The sequence below is a fragment of the Heterocephalus glaber genome, unplaced genomic scaffold, assembly GCF_053883595.1.
Source record: "Heterocephalus glaber isolate CG9 unplaced genomic scaffold, H.glaber_assembly_v1.0 deba00001428, whole genome shotgun sequence".
Taxonomy (NCBI): Eukaryota; Metazoa; Chordata; class Mammalia; order Rodentia; family Bathyergidae; genus Heterocephalus; species Heterocephalus glaber.
This window is the reverse complement of record NW_028258293.1, coordinates 11,472,426-11,491,687: the sequence shown is the minus strand read 5'-3', so window position 1 is coordinate 11,491,687 and position 19,262 is coordinate 11,472,426. Positions and strand designations below refer to the sequence as shown.

Here is a 19,262-nt window from a genome sequence, read left to right as displayed (position 1 = left end):
GTTTGGAAGGAAAGGGTAAGATGAGCGAGCATAGGGTGAGGTTAGTTTGGTATGTTGGAAGAGATAAATTTAGCTAAGTCTTAAATCAAAGGAAAGAAGCCAGGTGTGATGGTGCACACCTGTAATCCCAGAACTCAGGAGTCTGAGGCAGAATTGCTATGGATTTGAGCAAGCCTGGCCTATATACTGAGTTCAAAGCTAGCTTGAATTGTAGAGTGAGACTTTGTCTCAAAAAACCAAAACAACAACAATAAGAAAGCAAAGAAAAAAGGCAAGGGGAGGATAAAGTTTGTATCTTGCAAGGATAGAGGAAAGAGAAGGACAACCCACTCCTTGCTGTCCCATAGTCATCTTTCCCCAGGCTGATGTGAACAAGATATTTCTAAAGTGTCCATCCATCTGTCTGTCTATCCATCCATCCATCCATCCATCTAATCATTTGATGACCATCATATGTTCTCAGTTCTTTTGCCAAGGACAGAGAATAGAAAAGAAAAATGCAAGATGATTCTAGCATTGAAGAAGTTCTTCTTGTAACTCAAGTAAAAAATTCTAGACATTATAGACTATTTGTTCTCACAGCCTTCAGTTCTGTAGGGAGTCTTGTTGGTTCTGACACCAAAGTCTCCCTCAACTCCATCCTTTTGTCTTGATCTCAGTTGCTACCATCAGCATGGGAGATGTCCCAGGACTTCTCAATCACCTCCAAACACACTCCTCGCTTCTGTTTTGTCACTTCCCCACGAAGCAGCCAGCGTGATCTGTTAAACCCACCAAGCCATTTCCAAACACATGACTCTCCCATAGCTTCCAGTAGAATGAAATACAGGGTTTTTCAGAGAACTCAAAGGCTCTGTAGGATGTGGCTGCACTTACTCTCGAAATCCATCCTGCGCCACTCTTCCTCTTGGTCCCATGCTCGTTTAGATGAACCACTTTTCACTCCACAAACACCTAAACTTGCCCTGCCCCTGGCTTCCTGGCCTTTGTACCAGTAGCTGGCTCTGCCTGGCATGCTCTTCTCCTTGGTCCCTGAATGGATGTACCCTCATCATTCAGACCTCAGTGTCCAATTTCTTTTCCTCAAAGAAACCATCTGCAATTACCCCAATGAAGATGACACCTAGTCATCTTCTGGAACACCATCCTTTCACTGGCAGAGCTCTTACTATTCACTCACATATCTGGATGAAATATTTATTTTACTTCATCTTCCCCTGTCACTGTGAGAGGAGGGACCAACTCTACTTTCCAGTACCATCTCTTTTATGTTCAGCTCTTGTAAGACAACATCTCAGCTGAATGTGCCAGACTTGGCCTGCTGAGCAGGGGTCCAGGACTGGGAATTTTTTCCCTCTACTTTTCTGGAAGCTGGATGATTTTCCCCAAATAATGGAGAAAAGAATATGTTTTTATTACCTGAATTTTCTGACAAATATAGTATTTCCTCCTGATAATTCCTACCTCTGACAGAGGGCAATGCAGGTACAGTGGACACTCGAGTTACCACCAGCCTGACATGCAAACAACTTGGGTTATGACCAGAATTTTAGTTTTAACTTATGAACAAAGTCTTGAGTTATGACCTGAATGCCGGCCGCTTGTGCTTCCAGATTATCTCAGATACAGATTTAACCCTTAAAGAATTCTGGAAGAAACATGACAACATCCTTACCTGTGTGGGATTAGTTGGGAAATCCTGGACCAGCGTCCCTCTAGGGACACTGAGATCTGCCTGGATACAGGGGAGAGACTTTGAAGGCTGTGTAGAGAAGCCTGAGCCTTCAGTTGACCAACCTGAGTTACAACCAGCCCTCGGGAACAAATTGAATTGGTAAGTCAAGGGTCCACTGTACTCTTGTTTGGAAGAAAACAACAACAAAGAAAACTGAAGTGAAACGAGTAAGCAATTGCTTGTCCTCTTTTCACTGTGCCACACCTGTCTCACATCACCTAATCATTCAGGGAACCCTTTCCTATTGGCTACCACTAATTGACTCCTGACCTGATCCAAAAGGCAAAGATCAATCTGATTCTCTCATGAGAACTTGGACTAAGCCTCAGAGGCAGACAGCAAACTGTAGTGGGCATTTGTGTTGAGTGATTCTGCTGCAGACACTTAGATGGGCAACTGTGTTAGGCCACGTGGAAGGAGATTGAGCAGGGAGCAGTTAGAGACGGCGAGTTGCCATCCGGAAAGCAGGGAGGAAGTTACCACAGACTCTAGGCCTGCAGTTCTAGTCAATGGGTTCCTGTTTTTTCATATCTGTGAAATTATAGTAATTCTTTCTCTGCCTATAGATCAGAATTTGGTGTTGGGGTTCAAAATGGGTAATTGATATGATTTGTTAAAATGCAAGCATCCTTAGTTGAGGCAAAATGCCCTTTCGGTTGGCAGTAGATGTTAAGATATTTGCCACTGCAACTGTCACATGGGGTCAGAGAGGAGACAGGGAGGGAGGGAGGGTGAGGGAGACAGCGACAGACTCTGGCCTCCCGGATGCTAGTATACAGGTGGGGACTGGGACAGGTAATGAAGTGGCATGAGATAAAGCAGCTGTTTTAGGAAACTGTTCCCCATGATGCCCACCATTAGTAGGTGAAAGGTTGTTGTGTGCAGTCGTGGATTGAAGCCATCTGAAAATGAGCCAACGCTCAGCTGGACTAGACTTAGGGAGACAAACGCTAGCAACTTGCAGTTTCCTGATCAGGCCACAAATCCAGCCACCTGGTTGATCCTGCTCTTCGGATCTGCCTCCAAATCCTGATTGTTCCAGGAAGGGGCTGCTTTACTCAAGGCTGTCTAGATAAACAGAACCTATAGGATACACACATTCATAGCATTCCTTTGTCCTATATTGTCCTCTCTCTCAAGGCTTTCAACTGCTTGGAGGATCCTTTTACCCACATTATACAGGGTAAACTCCTTTTGACCCCAAATTGAGTAACATAGCCCAGCCAAATTGACACATAAAATTAACAAGGCAAACTGGGTCTGTGATTAAAAATTCTTCTCTGCAAGGTATATTATTGTTTACAGAGCGTGTTCTCACTCATCAGCCACATGACCATCTGAACGTCTCTGTGTTGGGCAATATTAGCCATCCTATTTTACGTGCTTTATAGATAAGGGAATCTAGGTTCAGAAAGAAGATCACATACTGGTAAGTGGTGGAAAGGGACTCCCACTCAGGCTGTCGGATGCGGGTCTATATTCTTCTAATGATATCATACTCCCTGTAGCTGGGTACATGATGTCACCCCCTACCATTCCCTTACTGGTCGTTTCCCTTTCATGACCTCAGAGATACTTGCAGAAATTGTATAAAAATGAATGTGGTTTTCATTTGCCCAGATTTGCTGGGACTTAGTTCATTTTCTGTTATTATAACTGAATACTGCAGATTGGGTACCTTACAAGGAATAAAGGTTTATTCGGCTCGTGATTCTAAAGACTGGGATGTCCAAGGTTGAGGGCCTTCTTGCTAGCAGGGAGTCTCTGCAGAGTCTCAAGGTGGCAAAGGACATCATATGGTGAAAGAGGTATGTACAAGAGAGAACTAAATTGGCTTTTATAATAGGCCTACTCTTGAGTTAACCCACTGACCTACTGATCCATGGATTAAACCATGTATGAGGGCAGAGCTCAGGATTTAATCACATTTTAAAGGTCTCACCTAATCCCACCTCTTAATCTCTCACAATGGCGATTAAGTTTCAACCTGAGTTTTGGGGGGCATTCAGACCATACTAGGACCCCTATGAAGCAGGACCCAAAATGTGGACATGTTTGAGGGGCTGTGAGCTCCCACTCCAGCTATAATTCTCTCACCTCTGCCATCTCCTCATACCCTGCTCTCTACGGGAGGAAGCTCCAGGCTCTTCCTGCCACCAGGCTCAGAGAGTAGCAGTTGGAGCTGGCAGAGGTCCAGCTGGGTGTCTCACCTCCTCAATCCCGTCTGCTCTGAGGGAAGACAAGCTCATACTTGCCAACTGCTTTGAGGAGCAGTTCTGAGCTCCTGCTCTGAGATGTTTGGTTCTACAGTACCTTGAGGATGCTGTGCACACATGGGCCTCACCATTGGGCATATGGGAAGCTTGAATGTGACTGTGGATGGATGCTGCAGCCTGGTGGCATCTGGTGGCCTTGGGAGGGCTTGGCTACCCTTCTGGCAAGATCAAATGGATTCCTTCTCATCCTGGGTACCTCATGTGATGAAGCAAGTTGTGAATGGATACTGAAATAGGAGGAATATGAGGGCTGGAGGGCCAGGAGGGGGGAATGTTCACTCTACTGCCTGTCTGGTCTCTTTTCCTCCAAGTCTTGGTACCTGACTTCAACTTAGGAGATGCAAAAGTTTTGATTTTCACCAGTTCAAGTCTTACTGGCAATTAGTACTGGATTCCTGAGATCCTCCCACCTGGGCACTTATGTACTAAACCACACCACAAAACGAGAGAGGAACATAGCTAAGCATAAGCCTCTCTGGTTTCAAAATGGCCCTAGGGGAAGACAAGACAAATGAAGAACTGTCCTGAGATGGATCACTTGGGTGATAGGGTGTACTGTCTTCTGGTTTCCAAAGGTCTGGCTGTTCCACGTTAGAAAGAACTTGCTCTTCGTCAGAGCTCAGCAGCAGGAGAGGCCTGAGCGCAGCTCTGGAGGTCGTGGGCGCTCCACCGAGAGGGGAGGTCCCACACAGGCCGGACAGCTCCCCGGTGGGAACTTGTCTGGAGGATTCCTGGATTTGGTGGGAACCATGTGCTCTGAGGTGGCTTCCTAGTGGGGGTCTCCAGCCAGATGGGTCTTCTTTAAAGTGTCAGGCGATCTGTGCTACCGAAGAAGGGTGCCCACGGACGACTTTCACCCTCTAGGGCCTGCCATCGGTGGCGGCAGCTCTGGAGAGACCCCTACCGCTGTGTCCAGTCCCCTCGCCTGGGAAAGACTCGGGACCCTGAAAGGGGACCAGGATGGCTAGGCTGCCCATTGGCTGCGAGGCGCCATGTGAACCGCGCTGGTTGGCTGGCGGGAGGGAGGAGGAGGCGGTTTCCCGGGTAACGGGAGGGCAAGGAGCGGCTGCAGCGGCGGCGGCCGGGCTGAGAGGGCGGCCGGAGTAGGTGCGGGACCGGCTGGAGGCGGCGGCTCCGCGACGCGCGCGTGGGCGCAGGTAGGAAGCCCGGCGCTGCTTCCTGCGGGTCGGGGTGGGCCGCGCTGCCTGGCGCCAGGACCGACCTGGGGAAAGTTTGCGGCACAACTGGACGGGCAAGAGGAAAAGGACTTGGGGATGCTCTGGGGCGGGCTCTGGAGTCCGGGCACTGCGCGGCTCGGGACCACGCCTCTGCCCGGGCCCGGCGAGAGGGCGAGGGCCCTCCGAGGCTGCCGGGCCGCAACACGCGGACTGGCGGCCGGCCCTTGTTTGGACTGCGATGGGGAACTCTTCCCGGCCGACGTGGGGCTGGGGGCGCTGCGCGCTCCGAGGCGTCTCCTCGAGCTCCGGGGCGCACTTTCCTCGGCCTCCAGCGGCGCCGCACACGCCCCCATCCGGAGAGGGTGTGTGTCCCTCCGGGGCGCGCTGAGGCCGGCAACCTCCTGAGCTGCTGCCGCGTTTGCGAGCTGCCTGCTTGCGCGTGTCGGTGCGCCCCTTGCGCGATTGTGTCTGGGTGTATCCCGGCGCCGGGTCCCGGGCGCGCGCTGTGGCGTGGGCGTCTGGGAGCGCTCGCCCTCTCCGGGTGCCTCGGCTGACTGTTCCCCGTGCCTTCTGTCGGCCGCTCTGTGTCTTTGCTGTGGGTGTGTATCCTCCCCGATGTGTGCGTGTCTCTCGGTGTGTTTATGAGCGAGTGTGTTTTCTGCATGTGCCTGTTTTTCTGTACACGTCTGTCTCCAAATGTAGGTGTAGTAACTGTCTGCGCGTTTCTCTAGGTGGGTGTGCTCCCCGGTGTGTGTGTGTGTGTGTGTGTGTGTGTGTGTGTGTAGGTGGATCCCACCCAGGCAGCTAGGCCAGGCCTCGCAGTCCCCTGGCTCTGCTCTCCCACGCTCCCAGGAGCCAAGGGAGGGCAGCGGGCGAGGAGGGGCGCCTGGGAGCCCTGGGCTCAGTGCCTCCCGGGCGTGCGCTCCGTTGAGCCGGCTCCTTTCTTGCTGGCAAAGGGACTCTGGTGGCAGCAGCGGCAGCTCGCGCCGCCCGGCTGGGGCCCTAGTGACTTATTTTTGTGTGTGATCCTTTCTTTTCTTCAGGGAAGAGGCGGGAGCACGCTCTGCTCGCTCGCGTGAACAGATAAAGAAGCTGGGGTTGGCGGCTGGGTCAGCCCTCCCCAGCGGCTATGCCCAAGTGGCCGGCTGGCGAGACTCCCTTTGGAGGCGAGAAAAGCCTCCAAATAAAGAAACACACGGTCCAAAACCCACCATGCGTCCTTGGCTCTCTTCCCCACGTCTTATGTAACTTATTTATTGATTGATTAATGAAAGGCTGGGTTTCCCCTATTGGCACCTAGGACTAATTAAAAACGCTGTGTTGGTGATGAGTGTTAATTAGACCACTGGAAAGATGGATGCGCTCCTCTTTCAGAAACTGAACTCCACTTATAAGATGAAACAAGTCGGGCTTCCCTTTCTCACTTTCTCTCCACTCCAACCTTTAATCTGGGTTTAGAACCAGTTTTCCCTATCCTGGCAGGCACCACGATGAGTAAGGTTGGGTGGGGGGTAGCAGCGACGGAGAAAGGCAGGACAGTGAGAAGGCTGAAGGGACGCTGCCCAATTGTGAGAACTCTGGAGAGTTTAAAGGTGGTTTGGCAAAGCGTACACGATGAGTTCACAGCTCCATTGTCCAGGGCAGGTCTGTGCCACCTAGGAGGGCCGGCCTGCGGCTTCTCTGGCATGAGGAACCCAAGATTGGCCTTTACCAGGAAATGGAGTTTTCTTGCAAGAAAGGACTGCAGCGGACATCTCTGAGAATGCCTGTGCCCCTAAGACTAGACCCACTGGACCCTCTCCTGCTGTCCTATGTGTCAAGCTCCCTTTGCCTTTGTTATTTTTTTTTTCCTTTGGGGTTGGCCAGAAGGAGGAAGAATTCAGGCAGATGCGAAAGGGAATTTGAAGCTTCTTGGAGACAGTGTTTGGGCCAGGCAGGAGGAGACCGTGGCAGTGTGTTCAGGATGTCAGTGTGGCTGGCTTGTTTTCCAAACTTCCAGGAGAAGATGGGGCCTGCACACAACCCCCACTCTGCCCCTTATCTTACAGTGCAACCTGGCCGACCCTTCTCTTTTCTTCCCTCTGCCTTGCAGCTGCTCCTGGCTGACTTATGGCAGAGGGGAGAAGCTGCTGATATATGGCTGCATTTAGGGATTAATCCAGCAGGAATGTTCACTTCTCAACACTCCAGCTAAATGTTCTTAGTACTGCCTTTTGGCTCTTTTCTTTCCCCCAAGCATATTTCAACTTCCTGAGATTTCTCTGGCATTAAGAACGATAGCTTTTACATCAGCTTTTACATAGCTCATATGAAATCTCCCCCTTCACCAATCAGGAAACAGATTGGATTTGGCAGCTAGCTGACAACAACATCCTGGCTTCTCCCCTTCCTCCTGTGACCCCTCTGTGCCCTGGCACAGGGACACAAGGACGGCAATAGCCCAGAACTGGTGGAGACTGACTCTCAGGAAAAACAAAAGGCTCAAAGGAGGTGCTGAGCATCACCCACTCCCTGCTGGTGGGAGGTATTTCTGTGGCGAGAGAGAACGTCTGTCCCCATGTGCACTTGGGGTGTGTGAGCCGGCTGGTGTGATGGGATGTGACAGGGGCTCACCTAGGAGACCGTCCAGCATGGGGACCTGGTGCAGAGCACAGGGCTGTCTCAGACACAGGAAGCACGCAGAGCTGCTGATGGAGCAGCCCCTCTGGAGAAGGCCTTCCAGGGAGGAGACCCTTCTGGGCACTTGGCTTTTCTTTCTTTTATTATTATTCATGAGGAGAGCCAGAGAGCCGGTAGCTGTAAAAATGTGGGCTCTGGACTCAGGCCTCTTCTGAAAAGCTGAATAACAGTGATCTTTCTGGAGCAGCCTAGATATGAACAAGAACTTTGAAGTCAGACCTGGGTTCAAAATCCAGACCCACAACTTCCTGGCTGTGGGACTTTAGCCAAGTTACTTGACCTTTCTTGTCTTTAACAAAGACCTGAAAATAATACCTATTTGAATTAAGAAAATTGGCACATAGGAAAGTATTTAACAGAGATTTGAATGAATGGATATGTAAAGCTGCAGACAGCACATGGCAGAGAGCAAACATTTGTACATGTCAGCAGCTCATGTATTCGATGCGTGTGTCAGTAGGTGATATTGATCTTTCCACACTTATGTGACATCAGTGCCTGGACTTTATAGATGAGAAAGCTGGAGTCACATAGGTTAAAATACTCACCCAAGGTCATGCAGTGAGGAAGTTGGAGACTTGAGACACAAACCTGGAACTGAGTCTTCTAGTTTCAGATCTCAGCTGACACTTAGAAAAGGCCACCTCTTGGAGCAGTCTGCCAGAGTTCACACGCACTGTGAGCAAGTGAGCTGAAAAGAGTGGATCTGGGGTTTCACCTTTGTCAAGGATCCTTGGAACAGGGCTGTGGCCATGGTGATGGTATCTACCTCTGCCTGGAAGCTCAGCTATGTCTGCCACCCTTAGGGGTCCCTTTTGGACATTTGACTTTTCATTGATTCTTAATGAAAATCAGAATACCCTGACTTGGAATTCATGTGCAGAAATGTGTTCTGGCCAGGTGTTTCGTATAGGGCAGGACAAGCCTTCAACTTAAGAGGAATGCCCTTGCAAAGTTACAGTACTTCTGCAGCTTCTCCCCCGAGAGTGCCCCACCCCTCCTCCACCTCCTAGCAAGCCCTCTGTGGCCTTGTCTCATGCCTGCCTTTCACTCTGCTTTGGCATTGAGCTGTGTGGAAGCTTTTTGTGACAGGGGAGGGCTTCGGCCTTGTTCCAAAGTAGCCGGCGGTTCGGACAGCTGCAAGGGAGGGTGTGGAGGCTTCTGTCTAGTGCCCACAGTGGCCAGATCTGGCCAGGGCTGTCCCGGAGGCTGGCACAGCCTGAACTATAGAATGGCTAGTGCTTGGTTAGAAATGCTGGCAGGAGACTAGAGCCTTTCAGGCAGGCCTTGAATGCCCTTTTGCCTTTCTTTGCTGGTGGTGCAGGTATGGTGGAAGATGCATTCATTACAGTTGATGGATACATCTTCACCAGGCTTCTCAGACGTATCCCCACCTCTGGAACCGTTTGTGGGAGGGCACATCCAGTCTGAATGCTTTCCTTGGTGCAGAGGTTCCCCTCTTGTCTCCTCCCTCCCTGTCCCTCGGAGCTTCTGTGACGTCAGCTAGGAGGTGACCGGTGTCTGCTCTGCCTGCAGGCACCCAGGCAGGGAACGCGGCTCTGGCTCTGCAGCACAGTTGCTTTTCAACCCTCAGATGATCCAGCCTGCTCTTTTTCACTTGCTCTGTGGATCCTGGAGTTTCGCTTGCCATACGCAATCTCCCGAGGCTGTAATTGGGGGGAAAAATGTTGATGCTTTTTGCTTCACAGACCATTGCTTCCCTGTCTCATCATACCTTGGTGCCTTATTCCTGTGGTGATGAGGGTGATGCTGCACCCCACATAGGTTGGAAAGATAACTCCTTTGCAGCTCCTGTGTGTTCTTTCATGAACAACAGAAGCAAGGAGCCCAGGAGGTCCCCGAGTCTGCTTGTGCATGGATGTGATCAGAGCACTGAAGGGCTGGGAGGAAGATCGCTGGCTGCTGCTTGGTGTAGGCCTCACTGTGCGGCTTCAGATGGCGGGCAAAACAGCCTTAAATCTGTACTTCCGCACCGGAGACAAACCTGACCGCTGCACATTTTCTTCTCAGGTACGGGTCTTACTCCATGAAGGAAGATGCCGCCGGGAGGGGCACTCGCTGTCATGAACGCTCCCAGGAGCTGTGAGGGACTGCTTGCTGCACAGCGTTTGTGGTGATTTATGGGAGCCAAGGCCTGCCGGAGAGGGATGTGGATGTTATCAGCTCGGTGGATTAAATGCCCATTTACATTGTTATCGACATATAAATTATCTGTGCCAAGGAGACAGAGAGCAAAAGGATTTCTGGGGCAGTGTTGTGGCACGTGTCCCAGGATATGGACCCTTCTTTGCTTAAATCTGTCCTTTGGGCTCTCATGAAGTGAATCTCAGACTGGCAGTAAAAACCCCAGGTCCCTGTTCTCACAATGTCAGTGGCAGCTGCCCTCATTGCTACTGCAGCGCTGGCAAGTAAGACTCCCAAGTCGCCTCAAAGAAGACAGCAAGACCTTTGAAGAGGCAGCGCTGATTTCCTTGGCTGGCAGATGTGCATCCCTCACTTTTGCCTGGGTTATTTTTTTCTTCTGTGGATTTGGATGCATCACTGAAGAAGAACGGGGGATTTTATGCCTGGGAAATGGAATCAATTTCTGAGTCCAGCCAACAGCAGAAAAGAAAGCCAGTTACCCATGGACTGGAAGATCAAAAGAGGGTAAGTGGCAAAACTTTGTCTATTGCTTGGTTCATGGTGCTGACATTGCTAGATGTGATTCAGAGAGCCCAGCTGATCATCAGAATTTTGTTGTTCATTGATGATGTTTGTCTGTCTTTCTGAGGGTGAAGAGGCAGTGTGGTGGCCTGTATTTGTCACAATCTTGTCCTAGGTTTTCTGCTTTGACTTGTGGTTAAGGGGAAAGGAAAAAAAAATGTAATTTTAGGAGTCAGAAAGGCAAAGATTTGTAAGCTTTAGCTAAAGAAGTTAACAAAAATTATTGGTGTTCTCAAAGTCAACCATGGACTTATTTTTACAGTGGCCCCTTTGGGATTCACACACTCTTAGCAACTTTTGGAAATGTTGCTTTTGATGGTGGTGGTTTTGTTTGAGTTATTTTCTGTGTGGTCTGCCAGCTCTTATGTTTATGGATCAAAAACATATCCCACTGAACGCTATGACCTCATCTATGAGAATGTCACAGCCGTTGAAAATGGCCCATTGAGTGCAGGTCATTTGCTGTCACCAGTCTGAAAGCCACAGTCACTCAGGACTCATGTCTACCAGTTAAAGTTCAACTTGTCTCTAAAAGCCAGATATGTTGGGGAGCAGTAATGAGTAGCTGGTTGGTTGAAAGGAAGTTGGAGCTATAGCTCTTCCTTCCTGGACCATGGCTACAGCCAGAGGCTAGCGAGGGTTAAACATACTAGAGCGTGAACAGGGGTTGTGTTCATGTGAAAGTAATTTCTGACCTTTCCTTTGAAATATTGTGAAAGGCAGAAGAACTTTTGATGCTCTATCAGTGTGGTATGGATATCCTATCTTCTTGTGAGTTTCAAAGATTGACTCTTTCTGGTGTGAAACACACATGGAAGTGAAAACTGGCTTTCCGACTCTTCCCTGTAATTGCAGCTGTGTGTGTATTTGTGTGTATACGTGTGTGCATGTTGGAGAAACAGATTTATATTGGTTTTCACTCTGATTTTCAAATGATAGAAATAAATTGAAATGCATCTCAAAACCAGAGATACCGACTCTATTCCTGAAAAACAAAACAAAACAAAACTCCTGAAACTGTACTCAGTATAATTCATAGAGAATGCCCATGATCTCAGGCACCAAGCTAAGTGGAATTTGTTTTTTGGTGTTTGATTTTTTTAAGCATATAGCCTGCTAGACCTTCTGCTCCTATTTCTACAGGAGCTTTAGGAGAGATAAAAGGAAAATCGATAACTCTTGTGCACAGAACCCAGGACTGACTGCATTTGACTAAGTATTAGCCAACTTTGGTATCCAGACACTTGGCGGAGGAACATTTGGGACCTCTGACACTGCAGGAAATTTTAATTGGGCTGGTACGCCAAGATAATATGCAATTATGACGGCTTCTCCTTGGCTAGGTGTAGCTGTGTGCATTTCCCATCTGTTCTTGGCCCTGGCTGTGTTGGGTCCACATGTACGATGGAGCCTCTGGAAGTAGCATATAACCCCAAGTGAGACTCCGCAGCAGCTGGGGTAACATCAATTGGTCATGCTCAGCTGACACTCATTTTAACTTGAACTCTAGCCGTCATGGTGATTATTAAATTTATAATGATATATGTAAGATCCATTTTAATGACTCTCCATGCTTGGGTGAGCTCTCACTAGTGCTGGCAAAATAAGGCTTAATAGAGTATTACATTTCATTTTCTACTGCATTTTCTGTGCCGTGGTTGTGGTTGAAACTTTGGTTAGAAAAAATTAGATTGTTTTTCCCGATAGGCATTGTGATTGAATTCCATATCGCTCAAGTGTAATTCTGGGCTTCAGGAAATACCACCCCTGCAGCAGCTTCTGTTGGCGGCTTTGGCTTCTGTTGGTGTGTGCATGTGTGTGTTTGTGGGCAAACACACATCCCATTTGCGTTGAGTGTGAAGCTAAACAAGCCTCCCAGTGTGCAGCCTGGAATATCTTGTTCATGAGCTGAAAGGCGACTCTACAGTATTTTGGCTCAGATGCCTCGGGCGAGCTACAAGCTCCTCTTCAGGGAGAATTGGCCGAAAATCCAACAAAGGCACCATCTAGACATCTGCCAGAGAGCTGGGAGGTCTCCACCAGCAGGCTGGGGTTACCAAGTGTTTGCTGGCATCACGTCCTCATGACATTGCTCTGTGGGTGTGTGTGTGCACATGTGTGTGAGATATTCAGGGGAGGACAATAGTGAGACAAAGCAGAGCATTAGCTTCAATTTTTCTGTATTTCCTACTAACCTGAGGAGCAAACCCCAAGTCTCATAAACCTGGTTGCAGCTTGGACTTGTTTGGGGTTTCATATGGATGGAGTGGCTAGTTCAGGACTCATCTAGGATCTAGCTCTTTGGGGTATCTGAGTGCTTTCTGCAGAGAAGGGCGCCATGTGTTTTAAAACTAGAAGCTGGATTCAAATGCTAGTAGTTTTATATCCTAGCTGTGTGGTCCTAGCAGAGCTACTTAACCTCTCTGATTTGCACAGTCTACTTTCTGACATAATTACAGGGATATTTTTAAGATTAAATAAAACAAAACTGATAAGGAGCTTGATGGTTGTTAAACCTTTAAGGAATGTTCTATATATGCTTGGGATAGGTTGCAATGTCAGATTACTTTTTTTCCTTAAAGAGCTGCATATGATTTTGTTTAAAATACTCAAGTAATACATACTATAAATTCAAAATATTATAGAAAAATACAGAATATAAATTCCCCTTTTCTCCTAATTCTAGCCAGCAGCGAATCCAGCAGTGATTGTTATTAACAGTTTGGTTTATATCATTCCTGAGCAGTTTTTTGCTTATCTATTTATTTTGTTTTTGTGTGTGCTTTTTAATAAAATGAAATCATACAGTGCCTATTTTAAGAAACTTGCTCTTTTTTACTTAGCATAGTGTAGATATTTGTCTGAATCATTACATGTATATTGCATGCCTTTTATGACTGAATAATGTTCCACTCTAAAATGGCAACATTTATATAACTCACCCTGTGTAGATGCACATTTAAGAAGCTTCTAAATCTCTGTTTCAGGCTCTGTGATCTGGTTTTGTTGTTTGTTTGTTTTGTTTTTTGTCTTACAAAGTCTCATTATTCTTCCATTCAACAAATATTTATGAAGTGCTTCTATGTGCCAGGCACTGTTCTAAGAGCTAAGTATAAACTAGACAGCTAAGATCGCTTCTTTCTTGATGTTTACAGTGTGGTCTGGTGCTCTCCAATATAAGTTCCTCCAAGGATGGGATCTTTTTCTTTGTGCACTGTGCCCTCAGTGGCCACTAGCCACATCTGGCCATGGAGCACCTGAAATGGGACAAGTGTGACTGAAGATGTGCATTTTAAATTTTATTTAATTTTAATTAACTTAAACCTAAACAGTCACTTGATTGGTTAGCAGCTACCATGTTGGACAGTGCATTTCTGAACAGCCAATTATAGGCAAATAGTGACATCATTTAGATGCAGACAATGGCCTATGCCGTAAAGAAAATAAATAGGCAAAGTGATGACATGGGTGAAGGAGGGGTAAATCCCATTTTTATGATTATTTTAACTTCCTTTATAATGTAAGTATAACTTAGATCTAATAAAGTTCATGCTTCTTACGTTTACCTATCAATGGACTATTATACCTCTGTGACACCTGGACAGCCACCACAACAATCAAGATATAGAACATCTTTTGCCTTGGGAGGATGGGATTGGCTGGGTGTAAGGGGATGCCTTCCTACAGAAGTTTCTTCTGAGCAGAGACCTCGATGAGAGACACGTTGGCCGTAGGATGATAAGGAGGTGGAGTTCCCATGAGGAGCCCGCTCACACCCTGCACTGGGGCTACGTGCTACGCCGAGCAGTATCTAAAGCTCATCACTACACCTGCAGAGACCTGTCGTGGTGCCACCTGTGGGCATCAGCTCCCTCTGCTTCCCTGTCAACTCCAAATCCACGCCAAAGCAGAAAACAGCCAGAGAGGTAGAGGGCTGCGAATTGCTACAGAGAGAAATTCAGCTAGGTGAGTATTGCTGAGCGCTCTGAGAACGCCCTTAGCTACCCTAGACAGGAGAAGGCAAATTTCCCCGATAGACACCTATTGATCAGTCAAGGGAATGACTTTGTGATTGATTTTTCTCCACTCCTCCTTAGAAGTTTGTCCTTCACAGACGGAGCTTTCCTGCGGAGGATGAATACTGTAAAATAAGAATTGTTCAGATTCTGTTATGCTTGATGACTGCGTGGTGACAGTGATGGTTTAGTGTGAATATTCTCCGGCCGTCAGCTTCTCAGCATGAAGGCTTCCGGGAGCCAGTCTTTAAAATGACTTTGGAGAGGGTGAACCTGGGCTTTGTGTAGTTAAAATTTCCAGGGCCGGCCGAACTGCTGTGGATTGCCAAATCCTGCCCTTCCAAGGGGAACGTGTTGTTGAGCTTGCCTGTCAGCCTCTCCCTCCCTTTGTATCAGCAGCATCCCCACATCCCTGCCTCTTGGGGCCGAGGTTCAGAATCACTTGACTTTGACATCCACCCCAGCAAGTCCACTGCGTGTTCACCCAAGGAGGAGCCCCTGCTGCCCTCTGCACTCTGCCAGGCCCCTGTCTCTTCTCTTCTCACTCGTACCACCCTACTCTCAGGCCTAGGAGTTCTGGGGTTTTCCTTTCTCTTTCTCAGTGCCATGTAGATTTTAGTGACCCATTTTATTGGTGCAGAAGCTGTGGTTAAGAGTTGAACTTCTTCTAGATCCACAGCTGGTGTCTGCCAGTCTCCAGGATCTCATTGTAATTTTGCCTCTCTAGTAGGTTAATATGTCTGGAGTTTTTAAACTGGATTTTCCTTGTAGAATAATTGTTTTCAACTTCTTTGCAGTTGCACATGAGTGTGCACACAGAATTATACAGATGTGCGCACACACACACACATACACACACTCTATAGTGGAATTGCCCTGTATGACATCTTACAGATATTTGTTTCCCCAGGAAAATGTCCATATCATTTGGCAAATCAGGGCTGCAGGCCACCAGCCTCCCTGAGGTGAGTCACAGGCTAGTAGTGGTGATACTGAGCTGGTTCAGGGGAGTATCTTCCCCCCTAGTGACCTCAGCTCTGAATGTCGATGGCGTGTTTGGGGATCTGGGTGGATGGATGTTCTCCTGCTGGGTGAGGAGGGGGGTCCAGCCCCAGCTCCCCAAGCTCTTTCTAGGTGAGCTGAGTGTTTGTTCCTTGCTAAGACCATTGTGCTGCTTTTGCTGCTGCTGCTGGTGCTTCCCTTTTGGAGGAGGAGGAGGAGGAGGAGGAGGAGGAGGAGGAGGAGGAGGAGGAGGAGGAGGAGGAGGAGGAGGAGGAGGAGGAGGAGGAGGAGGAGGAGGAGGAGGAGGAGGAGGAGGAGGAGGAGGAGGAGGAGGAGGAGGAGGAGGAGGAGGAGGAGGAGGAGGAGGAGGAGGAGGAGGAGGAGGCGGCGGCGGCGGAGGCGGCAGTTCCAGGTTGATCTGCCTTCTGACAGGTCCCTGCCTGGCTGGCAGGAACGGAGAGGGTATTGACCAAGAGCTTGGGAGCTGGACACTGAAGACCCACCAGAGTGCATTTCATACATCATGCAAGAAGGGTGGGAAGAGCTTGTAGCCAGATGCATCTCACCCAGTACAGCTCATGGGGAGAGGATGGCAGAGGGGTCAGGCCGGTTTCCTGCCTATATCTCAATGGAAAGAATACAAGAAACCATAGATTATTCACCATCCTTTCATTCATCCCACATTTGTTGATTGAGTGCCTATGATACGCCAGCCAACCACAGTATAAGGTACTGTGATGATGAGCTTAGAAACTTATAGCTTGGCAGTTCCAGTGTCTTGGGGTGGGGGTCAGTTCAACCATCAGCGACAGTGGTATCGATCAGCTAAGAATCTCTCTGGTCTGGAGAGGTCAGGGTCCTTGAGGAACTTGAGCTGTGCCTGGAAGGGGCCTAGTGAGAAGCGCACTGAAAGGAAGACTAAAAGAGGGGCTCTCTGGGGAATGCATGTGGCCTCGTGGATGCTGGCTGTTGTAGATTGAATCGTGTCCTCTGCAGAAGTCATGTATTAAAACTCCAACCCCCCAGTGTGACTGTCTTTGGACATAGGGGTCTTTAAGGGGGAAATTAAGGTCGAATGAGGTCATAAGGGCCTCAATCCAATATAATTGGAGTCCATATATGAAGCGGAGGAGAACACACCAGGGGTGCATGGACCCCGAGGCAGGCTGTGTGAGGACATGAGAGGGCTGATGTCCACAAGCCAAGGAGAGAAGCCCAAGGAGAACACATCCCTGCTGACACATGCATCCTGTCCTTCCAGCCTCCAGACCCGTGAGATAGGACATCGCTGCTGGTTAGGCTACCTGGCCTGTGGACTTTTGTTACAGCAACCTGAGCAAACTAATACACTGATGAATGTTGCAGAGTTGGCTTAACGTAGTTTGTGCACAACAGCCTGGCCTGTAAGCGCTCGAGGGGCCACAGTGGGTCTGATCTGTACCCCCCGATCATCTGGAGTCACAGGCACCTGGTAGGAGCCCACAGTCGGGATCTAGGCACTGATAATATGTGTCTACTCCAGGGGGAGGATGGCAGGAAGGGAAAGTGGGTGGATACAAAGGAATCACATTTGAGGACTAGAAGTTGGCGAGCATCTGGACGTGGCTGACTCTAGTTCCAGGTGACATGGATCCCAAGTGTGAAGCTTTAGAGCCTCACCTTCCATCTCTGTCCTATACCAGCTTCCAGGAGCCAAGTTACTGAGTCCTCAGCACAAAAGGAGGTGGGATCTAATAATAATAATAATAATAATAATAATAATAATAATAATAATAATAAGAAGAAGAAGAAGAAGAAGAAGAAGAAGAAGAAGCAAGCAGTTCAAGCTCTCCTGCTGGATCCAGGCTTGGCATATTTGTCAAAGCTCTTTATTTACCTGATTTTTTAAGATATGACTTTATTCTGTTAATCAGTATAGTTTCACTATATTGTCCTTAATCTCCTAAACTGTATGGTTTTACCGCACATTAATCTCGTGAATCTTAAACTGTCTGTAATCTCTCTCTCTCACACTCTCTTTGTGGTACTTAGAATTGAATTCAGGACCTGCACATTGAGCTATATCCCAGCTCTTCCTCCCTTTCTTCTCTCCCTCCCTCCCTCTGTCTCTCTCATGTTGAGACAGGTTTTTAGTAACTCACTAAGTTGCCCAGCCTGGGCTCAAACTTGCAATCCTCCTACCTCAACCTCTCAAAGTGCTGGCATTACAGATGTGCATCACCACAGCTGGCTAGAGTATAGTTTCAAACTGGAGGGGGAAAGAGTGACAGTGCACTGAGGTTGTTTGATATTTGTTAATCAGGCAATTTTAGGACTCCATCATGTTGGATAATTTATTTAACCTTTTTAGTCTCTGCATGTTCATGGTGTAAATTAGGAAGCTAATGACCAAACCTTTAGTGAGGATTATGAGGTATTATGCACCTGAAGTATTTTAAACAACACTTAGTGTACAATTAAATATGAAGTGATATCTATGTTATTTTTCATCATATATTCCCCTTTCTTTACTGGGAAGATTCCTTATAAGTGGCATATCTGGGGAGTAAAATGGGGCTGAGGGGCTGCTGGTGGTTCATTTGGGTCTACTTTTTTTAGTTAACTGAAAGTCACATTAAAATTCCTTCTGGCTAAAACTTCTGTTACTGCACATATTCCTGAAAGGAAGTCTGCTTTTCTGCTTCAGAAGTTCAGTTGATGAAAGTCTCCAGATCTTTCTTTATGTGGCTTCCCTGTAGGAGCCACCTTGACCTCATCATTCTGCACAGTAAATTAAAATTCACAGGACTCTGGCATGTAGGAATTAGGCTGAGCCTTTTGTGGGAATCTAAGTCATCCCTTGCAAGTTGCATTTTTACTGGAATGTGTTTTATGCGTTTCATGTGTTACACTGTGTGGCATTCATCCTTAAAGCCCTACCACACAGCACCAGGGAAGGGGCCGGGGACTGGTTGCCTAGAGGTGAGGACCAATTAATCAAGGTTTTCCAAAACCCATCCTAGGTTACGGTGCTTCTAAATCTCAGATCAGCTTCTCCATGCCTGGGGTTTGAATCAAAATAATGACGTCTCTGACTCCCATCCTCAGGGCATTAGTTTTTAATCTTCTTTCTCTTTGGGGTAATTAGAAAGAGAGGGATGTGGGGGTTGGGAAGAGAAATGGGAGGAGATATGGTTGGCAGAGTCGAAGTGGGTGTTTTTACAGTGCAGCTTCTTCCACAGACAGGGAGCAACAGTGAAGGCTGGCGGCTGAATTCAAGTCCATTGTGGGGGGGAAGCAGAGGCCGGGTGGGCCTGGAGCAGGTGGCTGAGGATGCCAGGTCAGGGTACTCCCCGACATGGGAACTGGAGGGCATTTGGAGAATGAGCCAGAGCTGTGCACCTGTGTTTAAGACTGGGAAGCTGAGAGACACTCGAGTGTGTGTGGATTTCTCCCTTGGCTTGTATGAGTAAGTAAAGACCAGGTTACCATTTCTAGCACTCACACTCCCCAGAGTCTCTGCGGTCACTATGGAATGTGAGGGACAGAAGTCAGCATCTTGGATACAACCAGCAGGGTCTTCCATCCTTCATCTCTTGTGATGCCACCACAGAAAAGCCAATTTGGATACCTGAGAACATGGTGCATTTATGTTCAGAATGAAGGCTCC

General features: G+C 48.1%; 1 protein-coding gene across 2 annotated transcripts in view; it reads left to right on the top strand.

Moving 5' to 3' along the window:
• The first annotated feature begins 5,084 nt into the window (after nucleotides 1–5,084).
• Nucleotides 5,085–19,262, top strand: part of Nav2 (neuron navigator 2) — a 665,125-nt gene continuing 650,947 nt past the window's right edge. For both annotated transcript variants that reach the window (XM_087211232.1, XM_087211229.1), the window contains exons 1-2: nucleotides 5,085–5,168; nucleotides 9,900–10,538. In XM_087211232.1, the coding sequence (XP_087067358.1) occupies nucleotides 10,464–10,538 (75 nt within the window). In that variant the 5' untranslated portion in view covers nucleotides 5,085–5,168; nucleotides 9,900–10,463. The remainder of the gene's footprint in view (nucleotides 5,169–9,899; nucleotides 10,539–19,262) is intronic.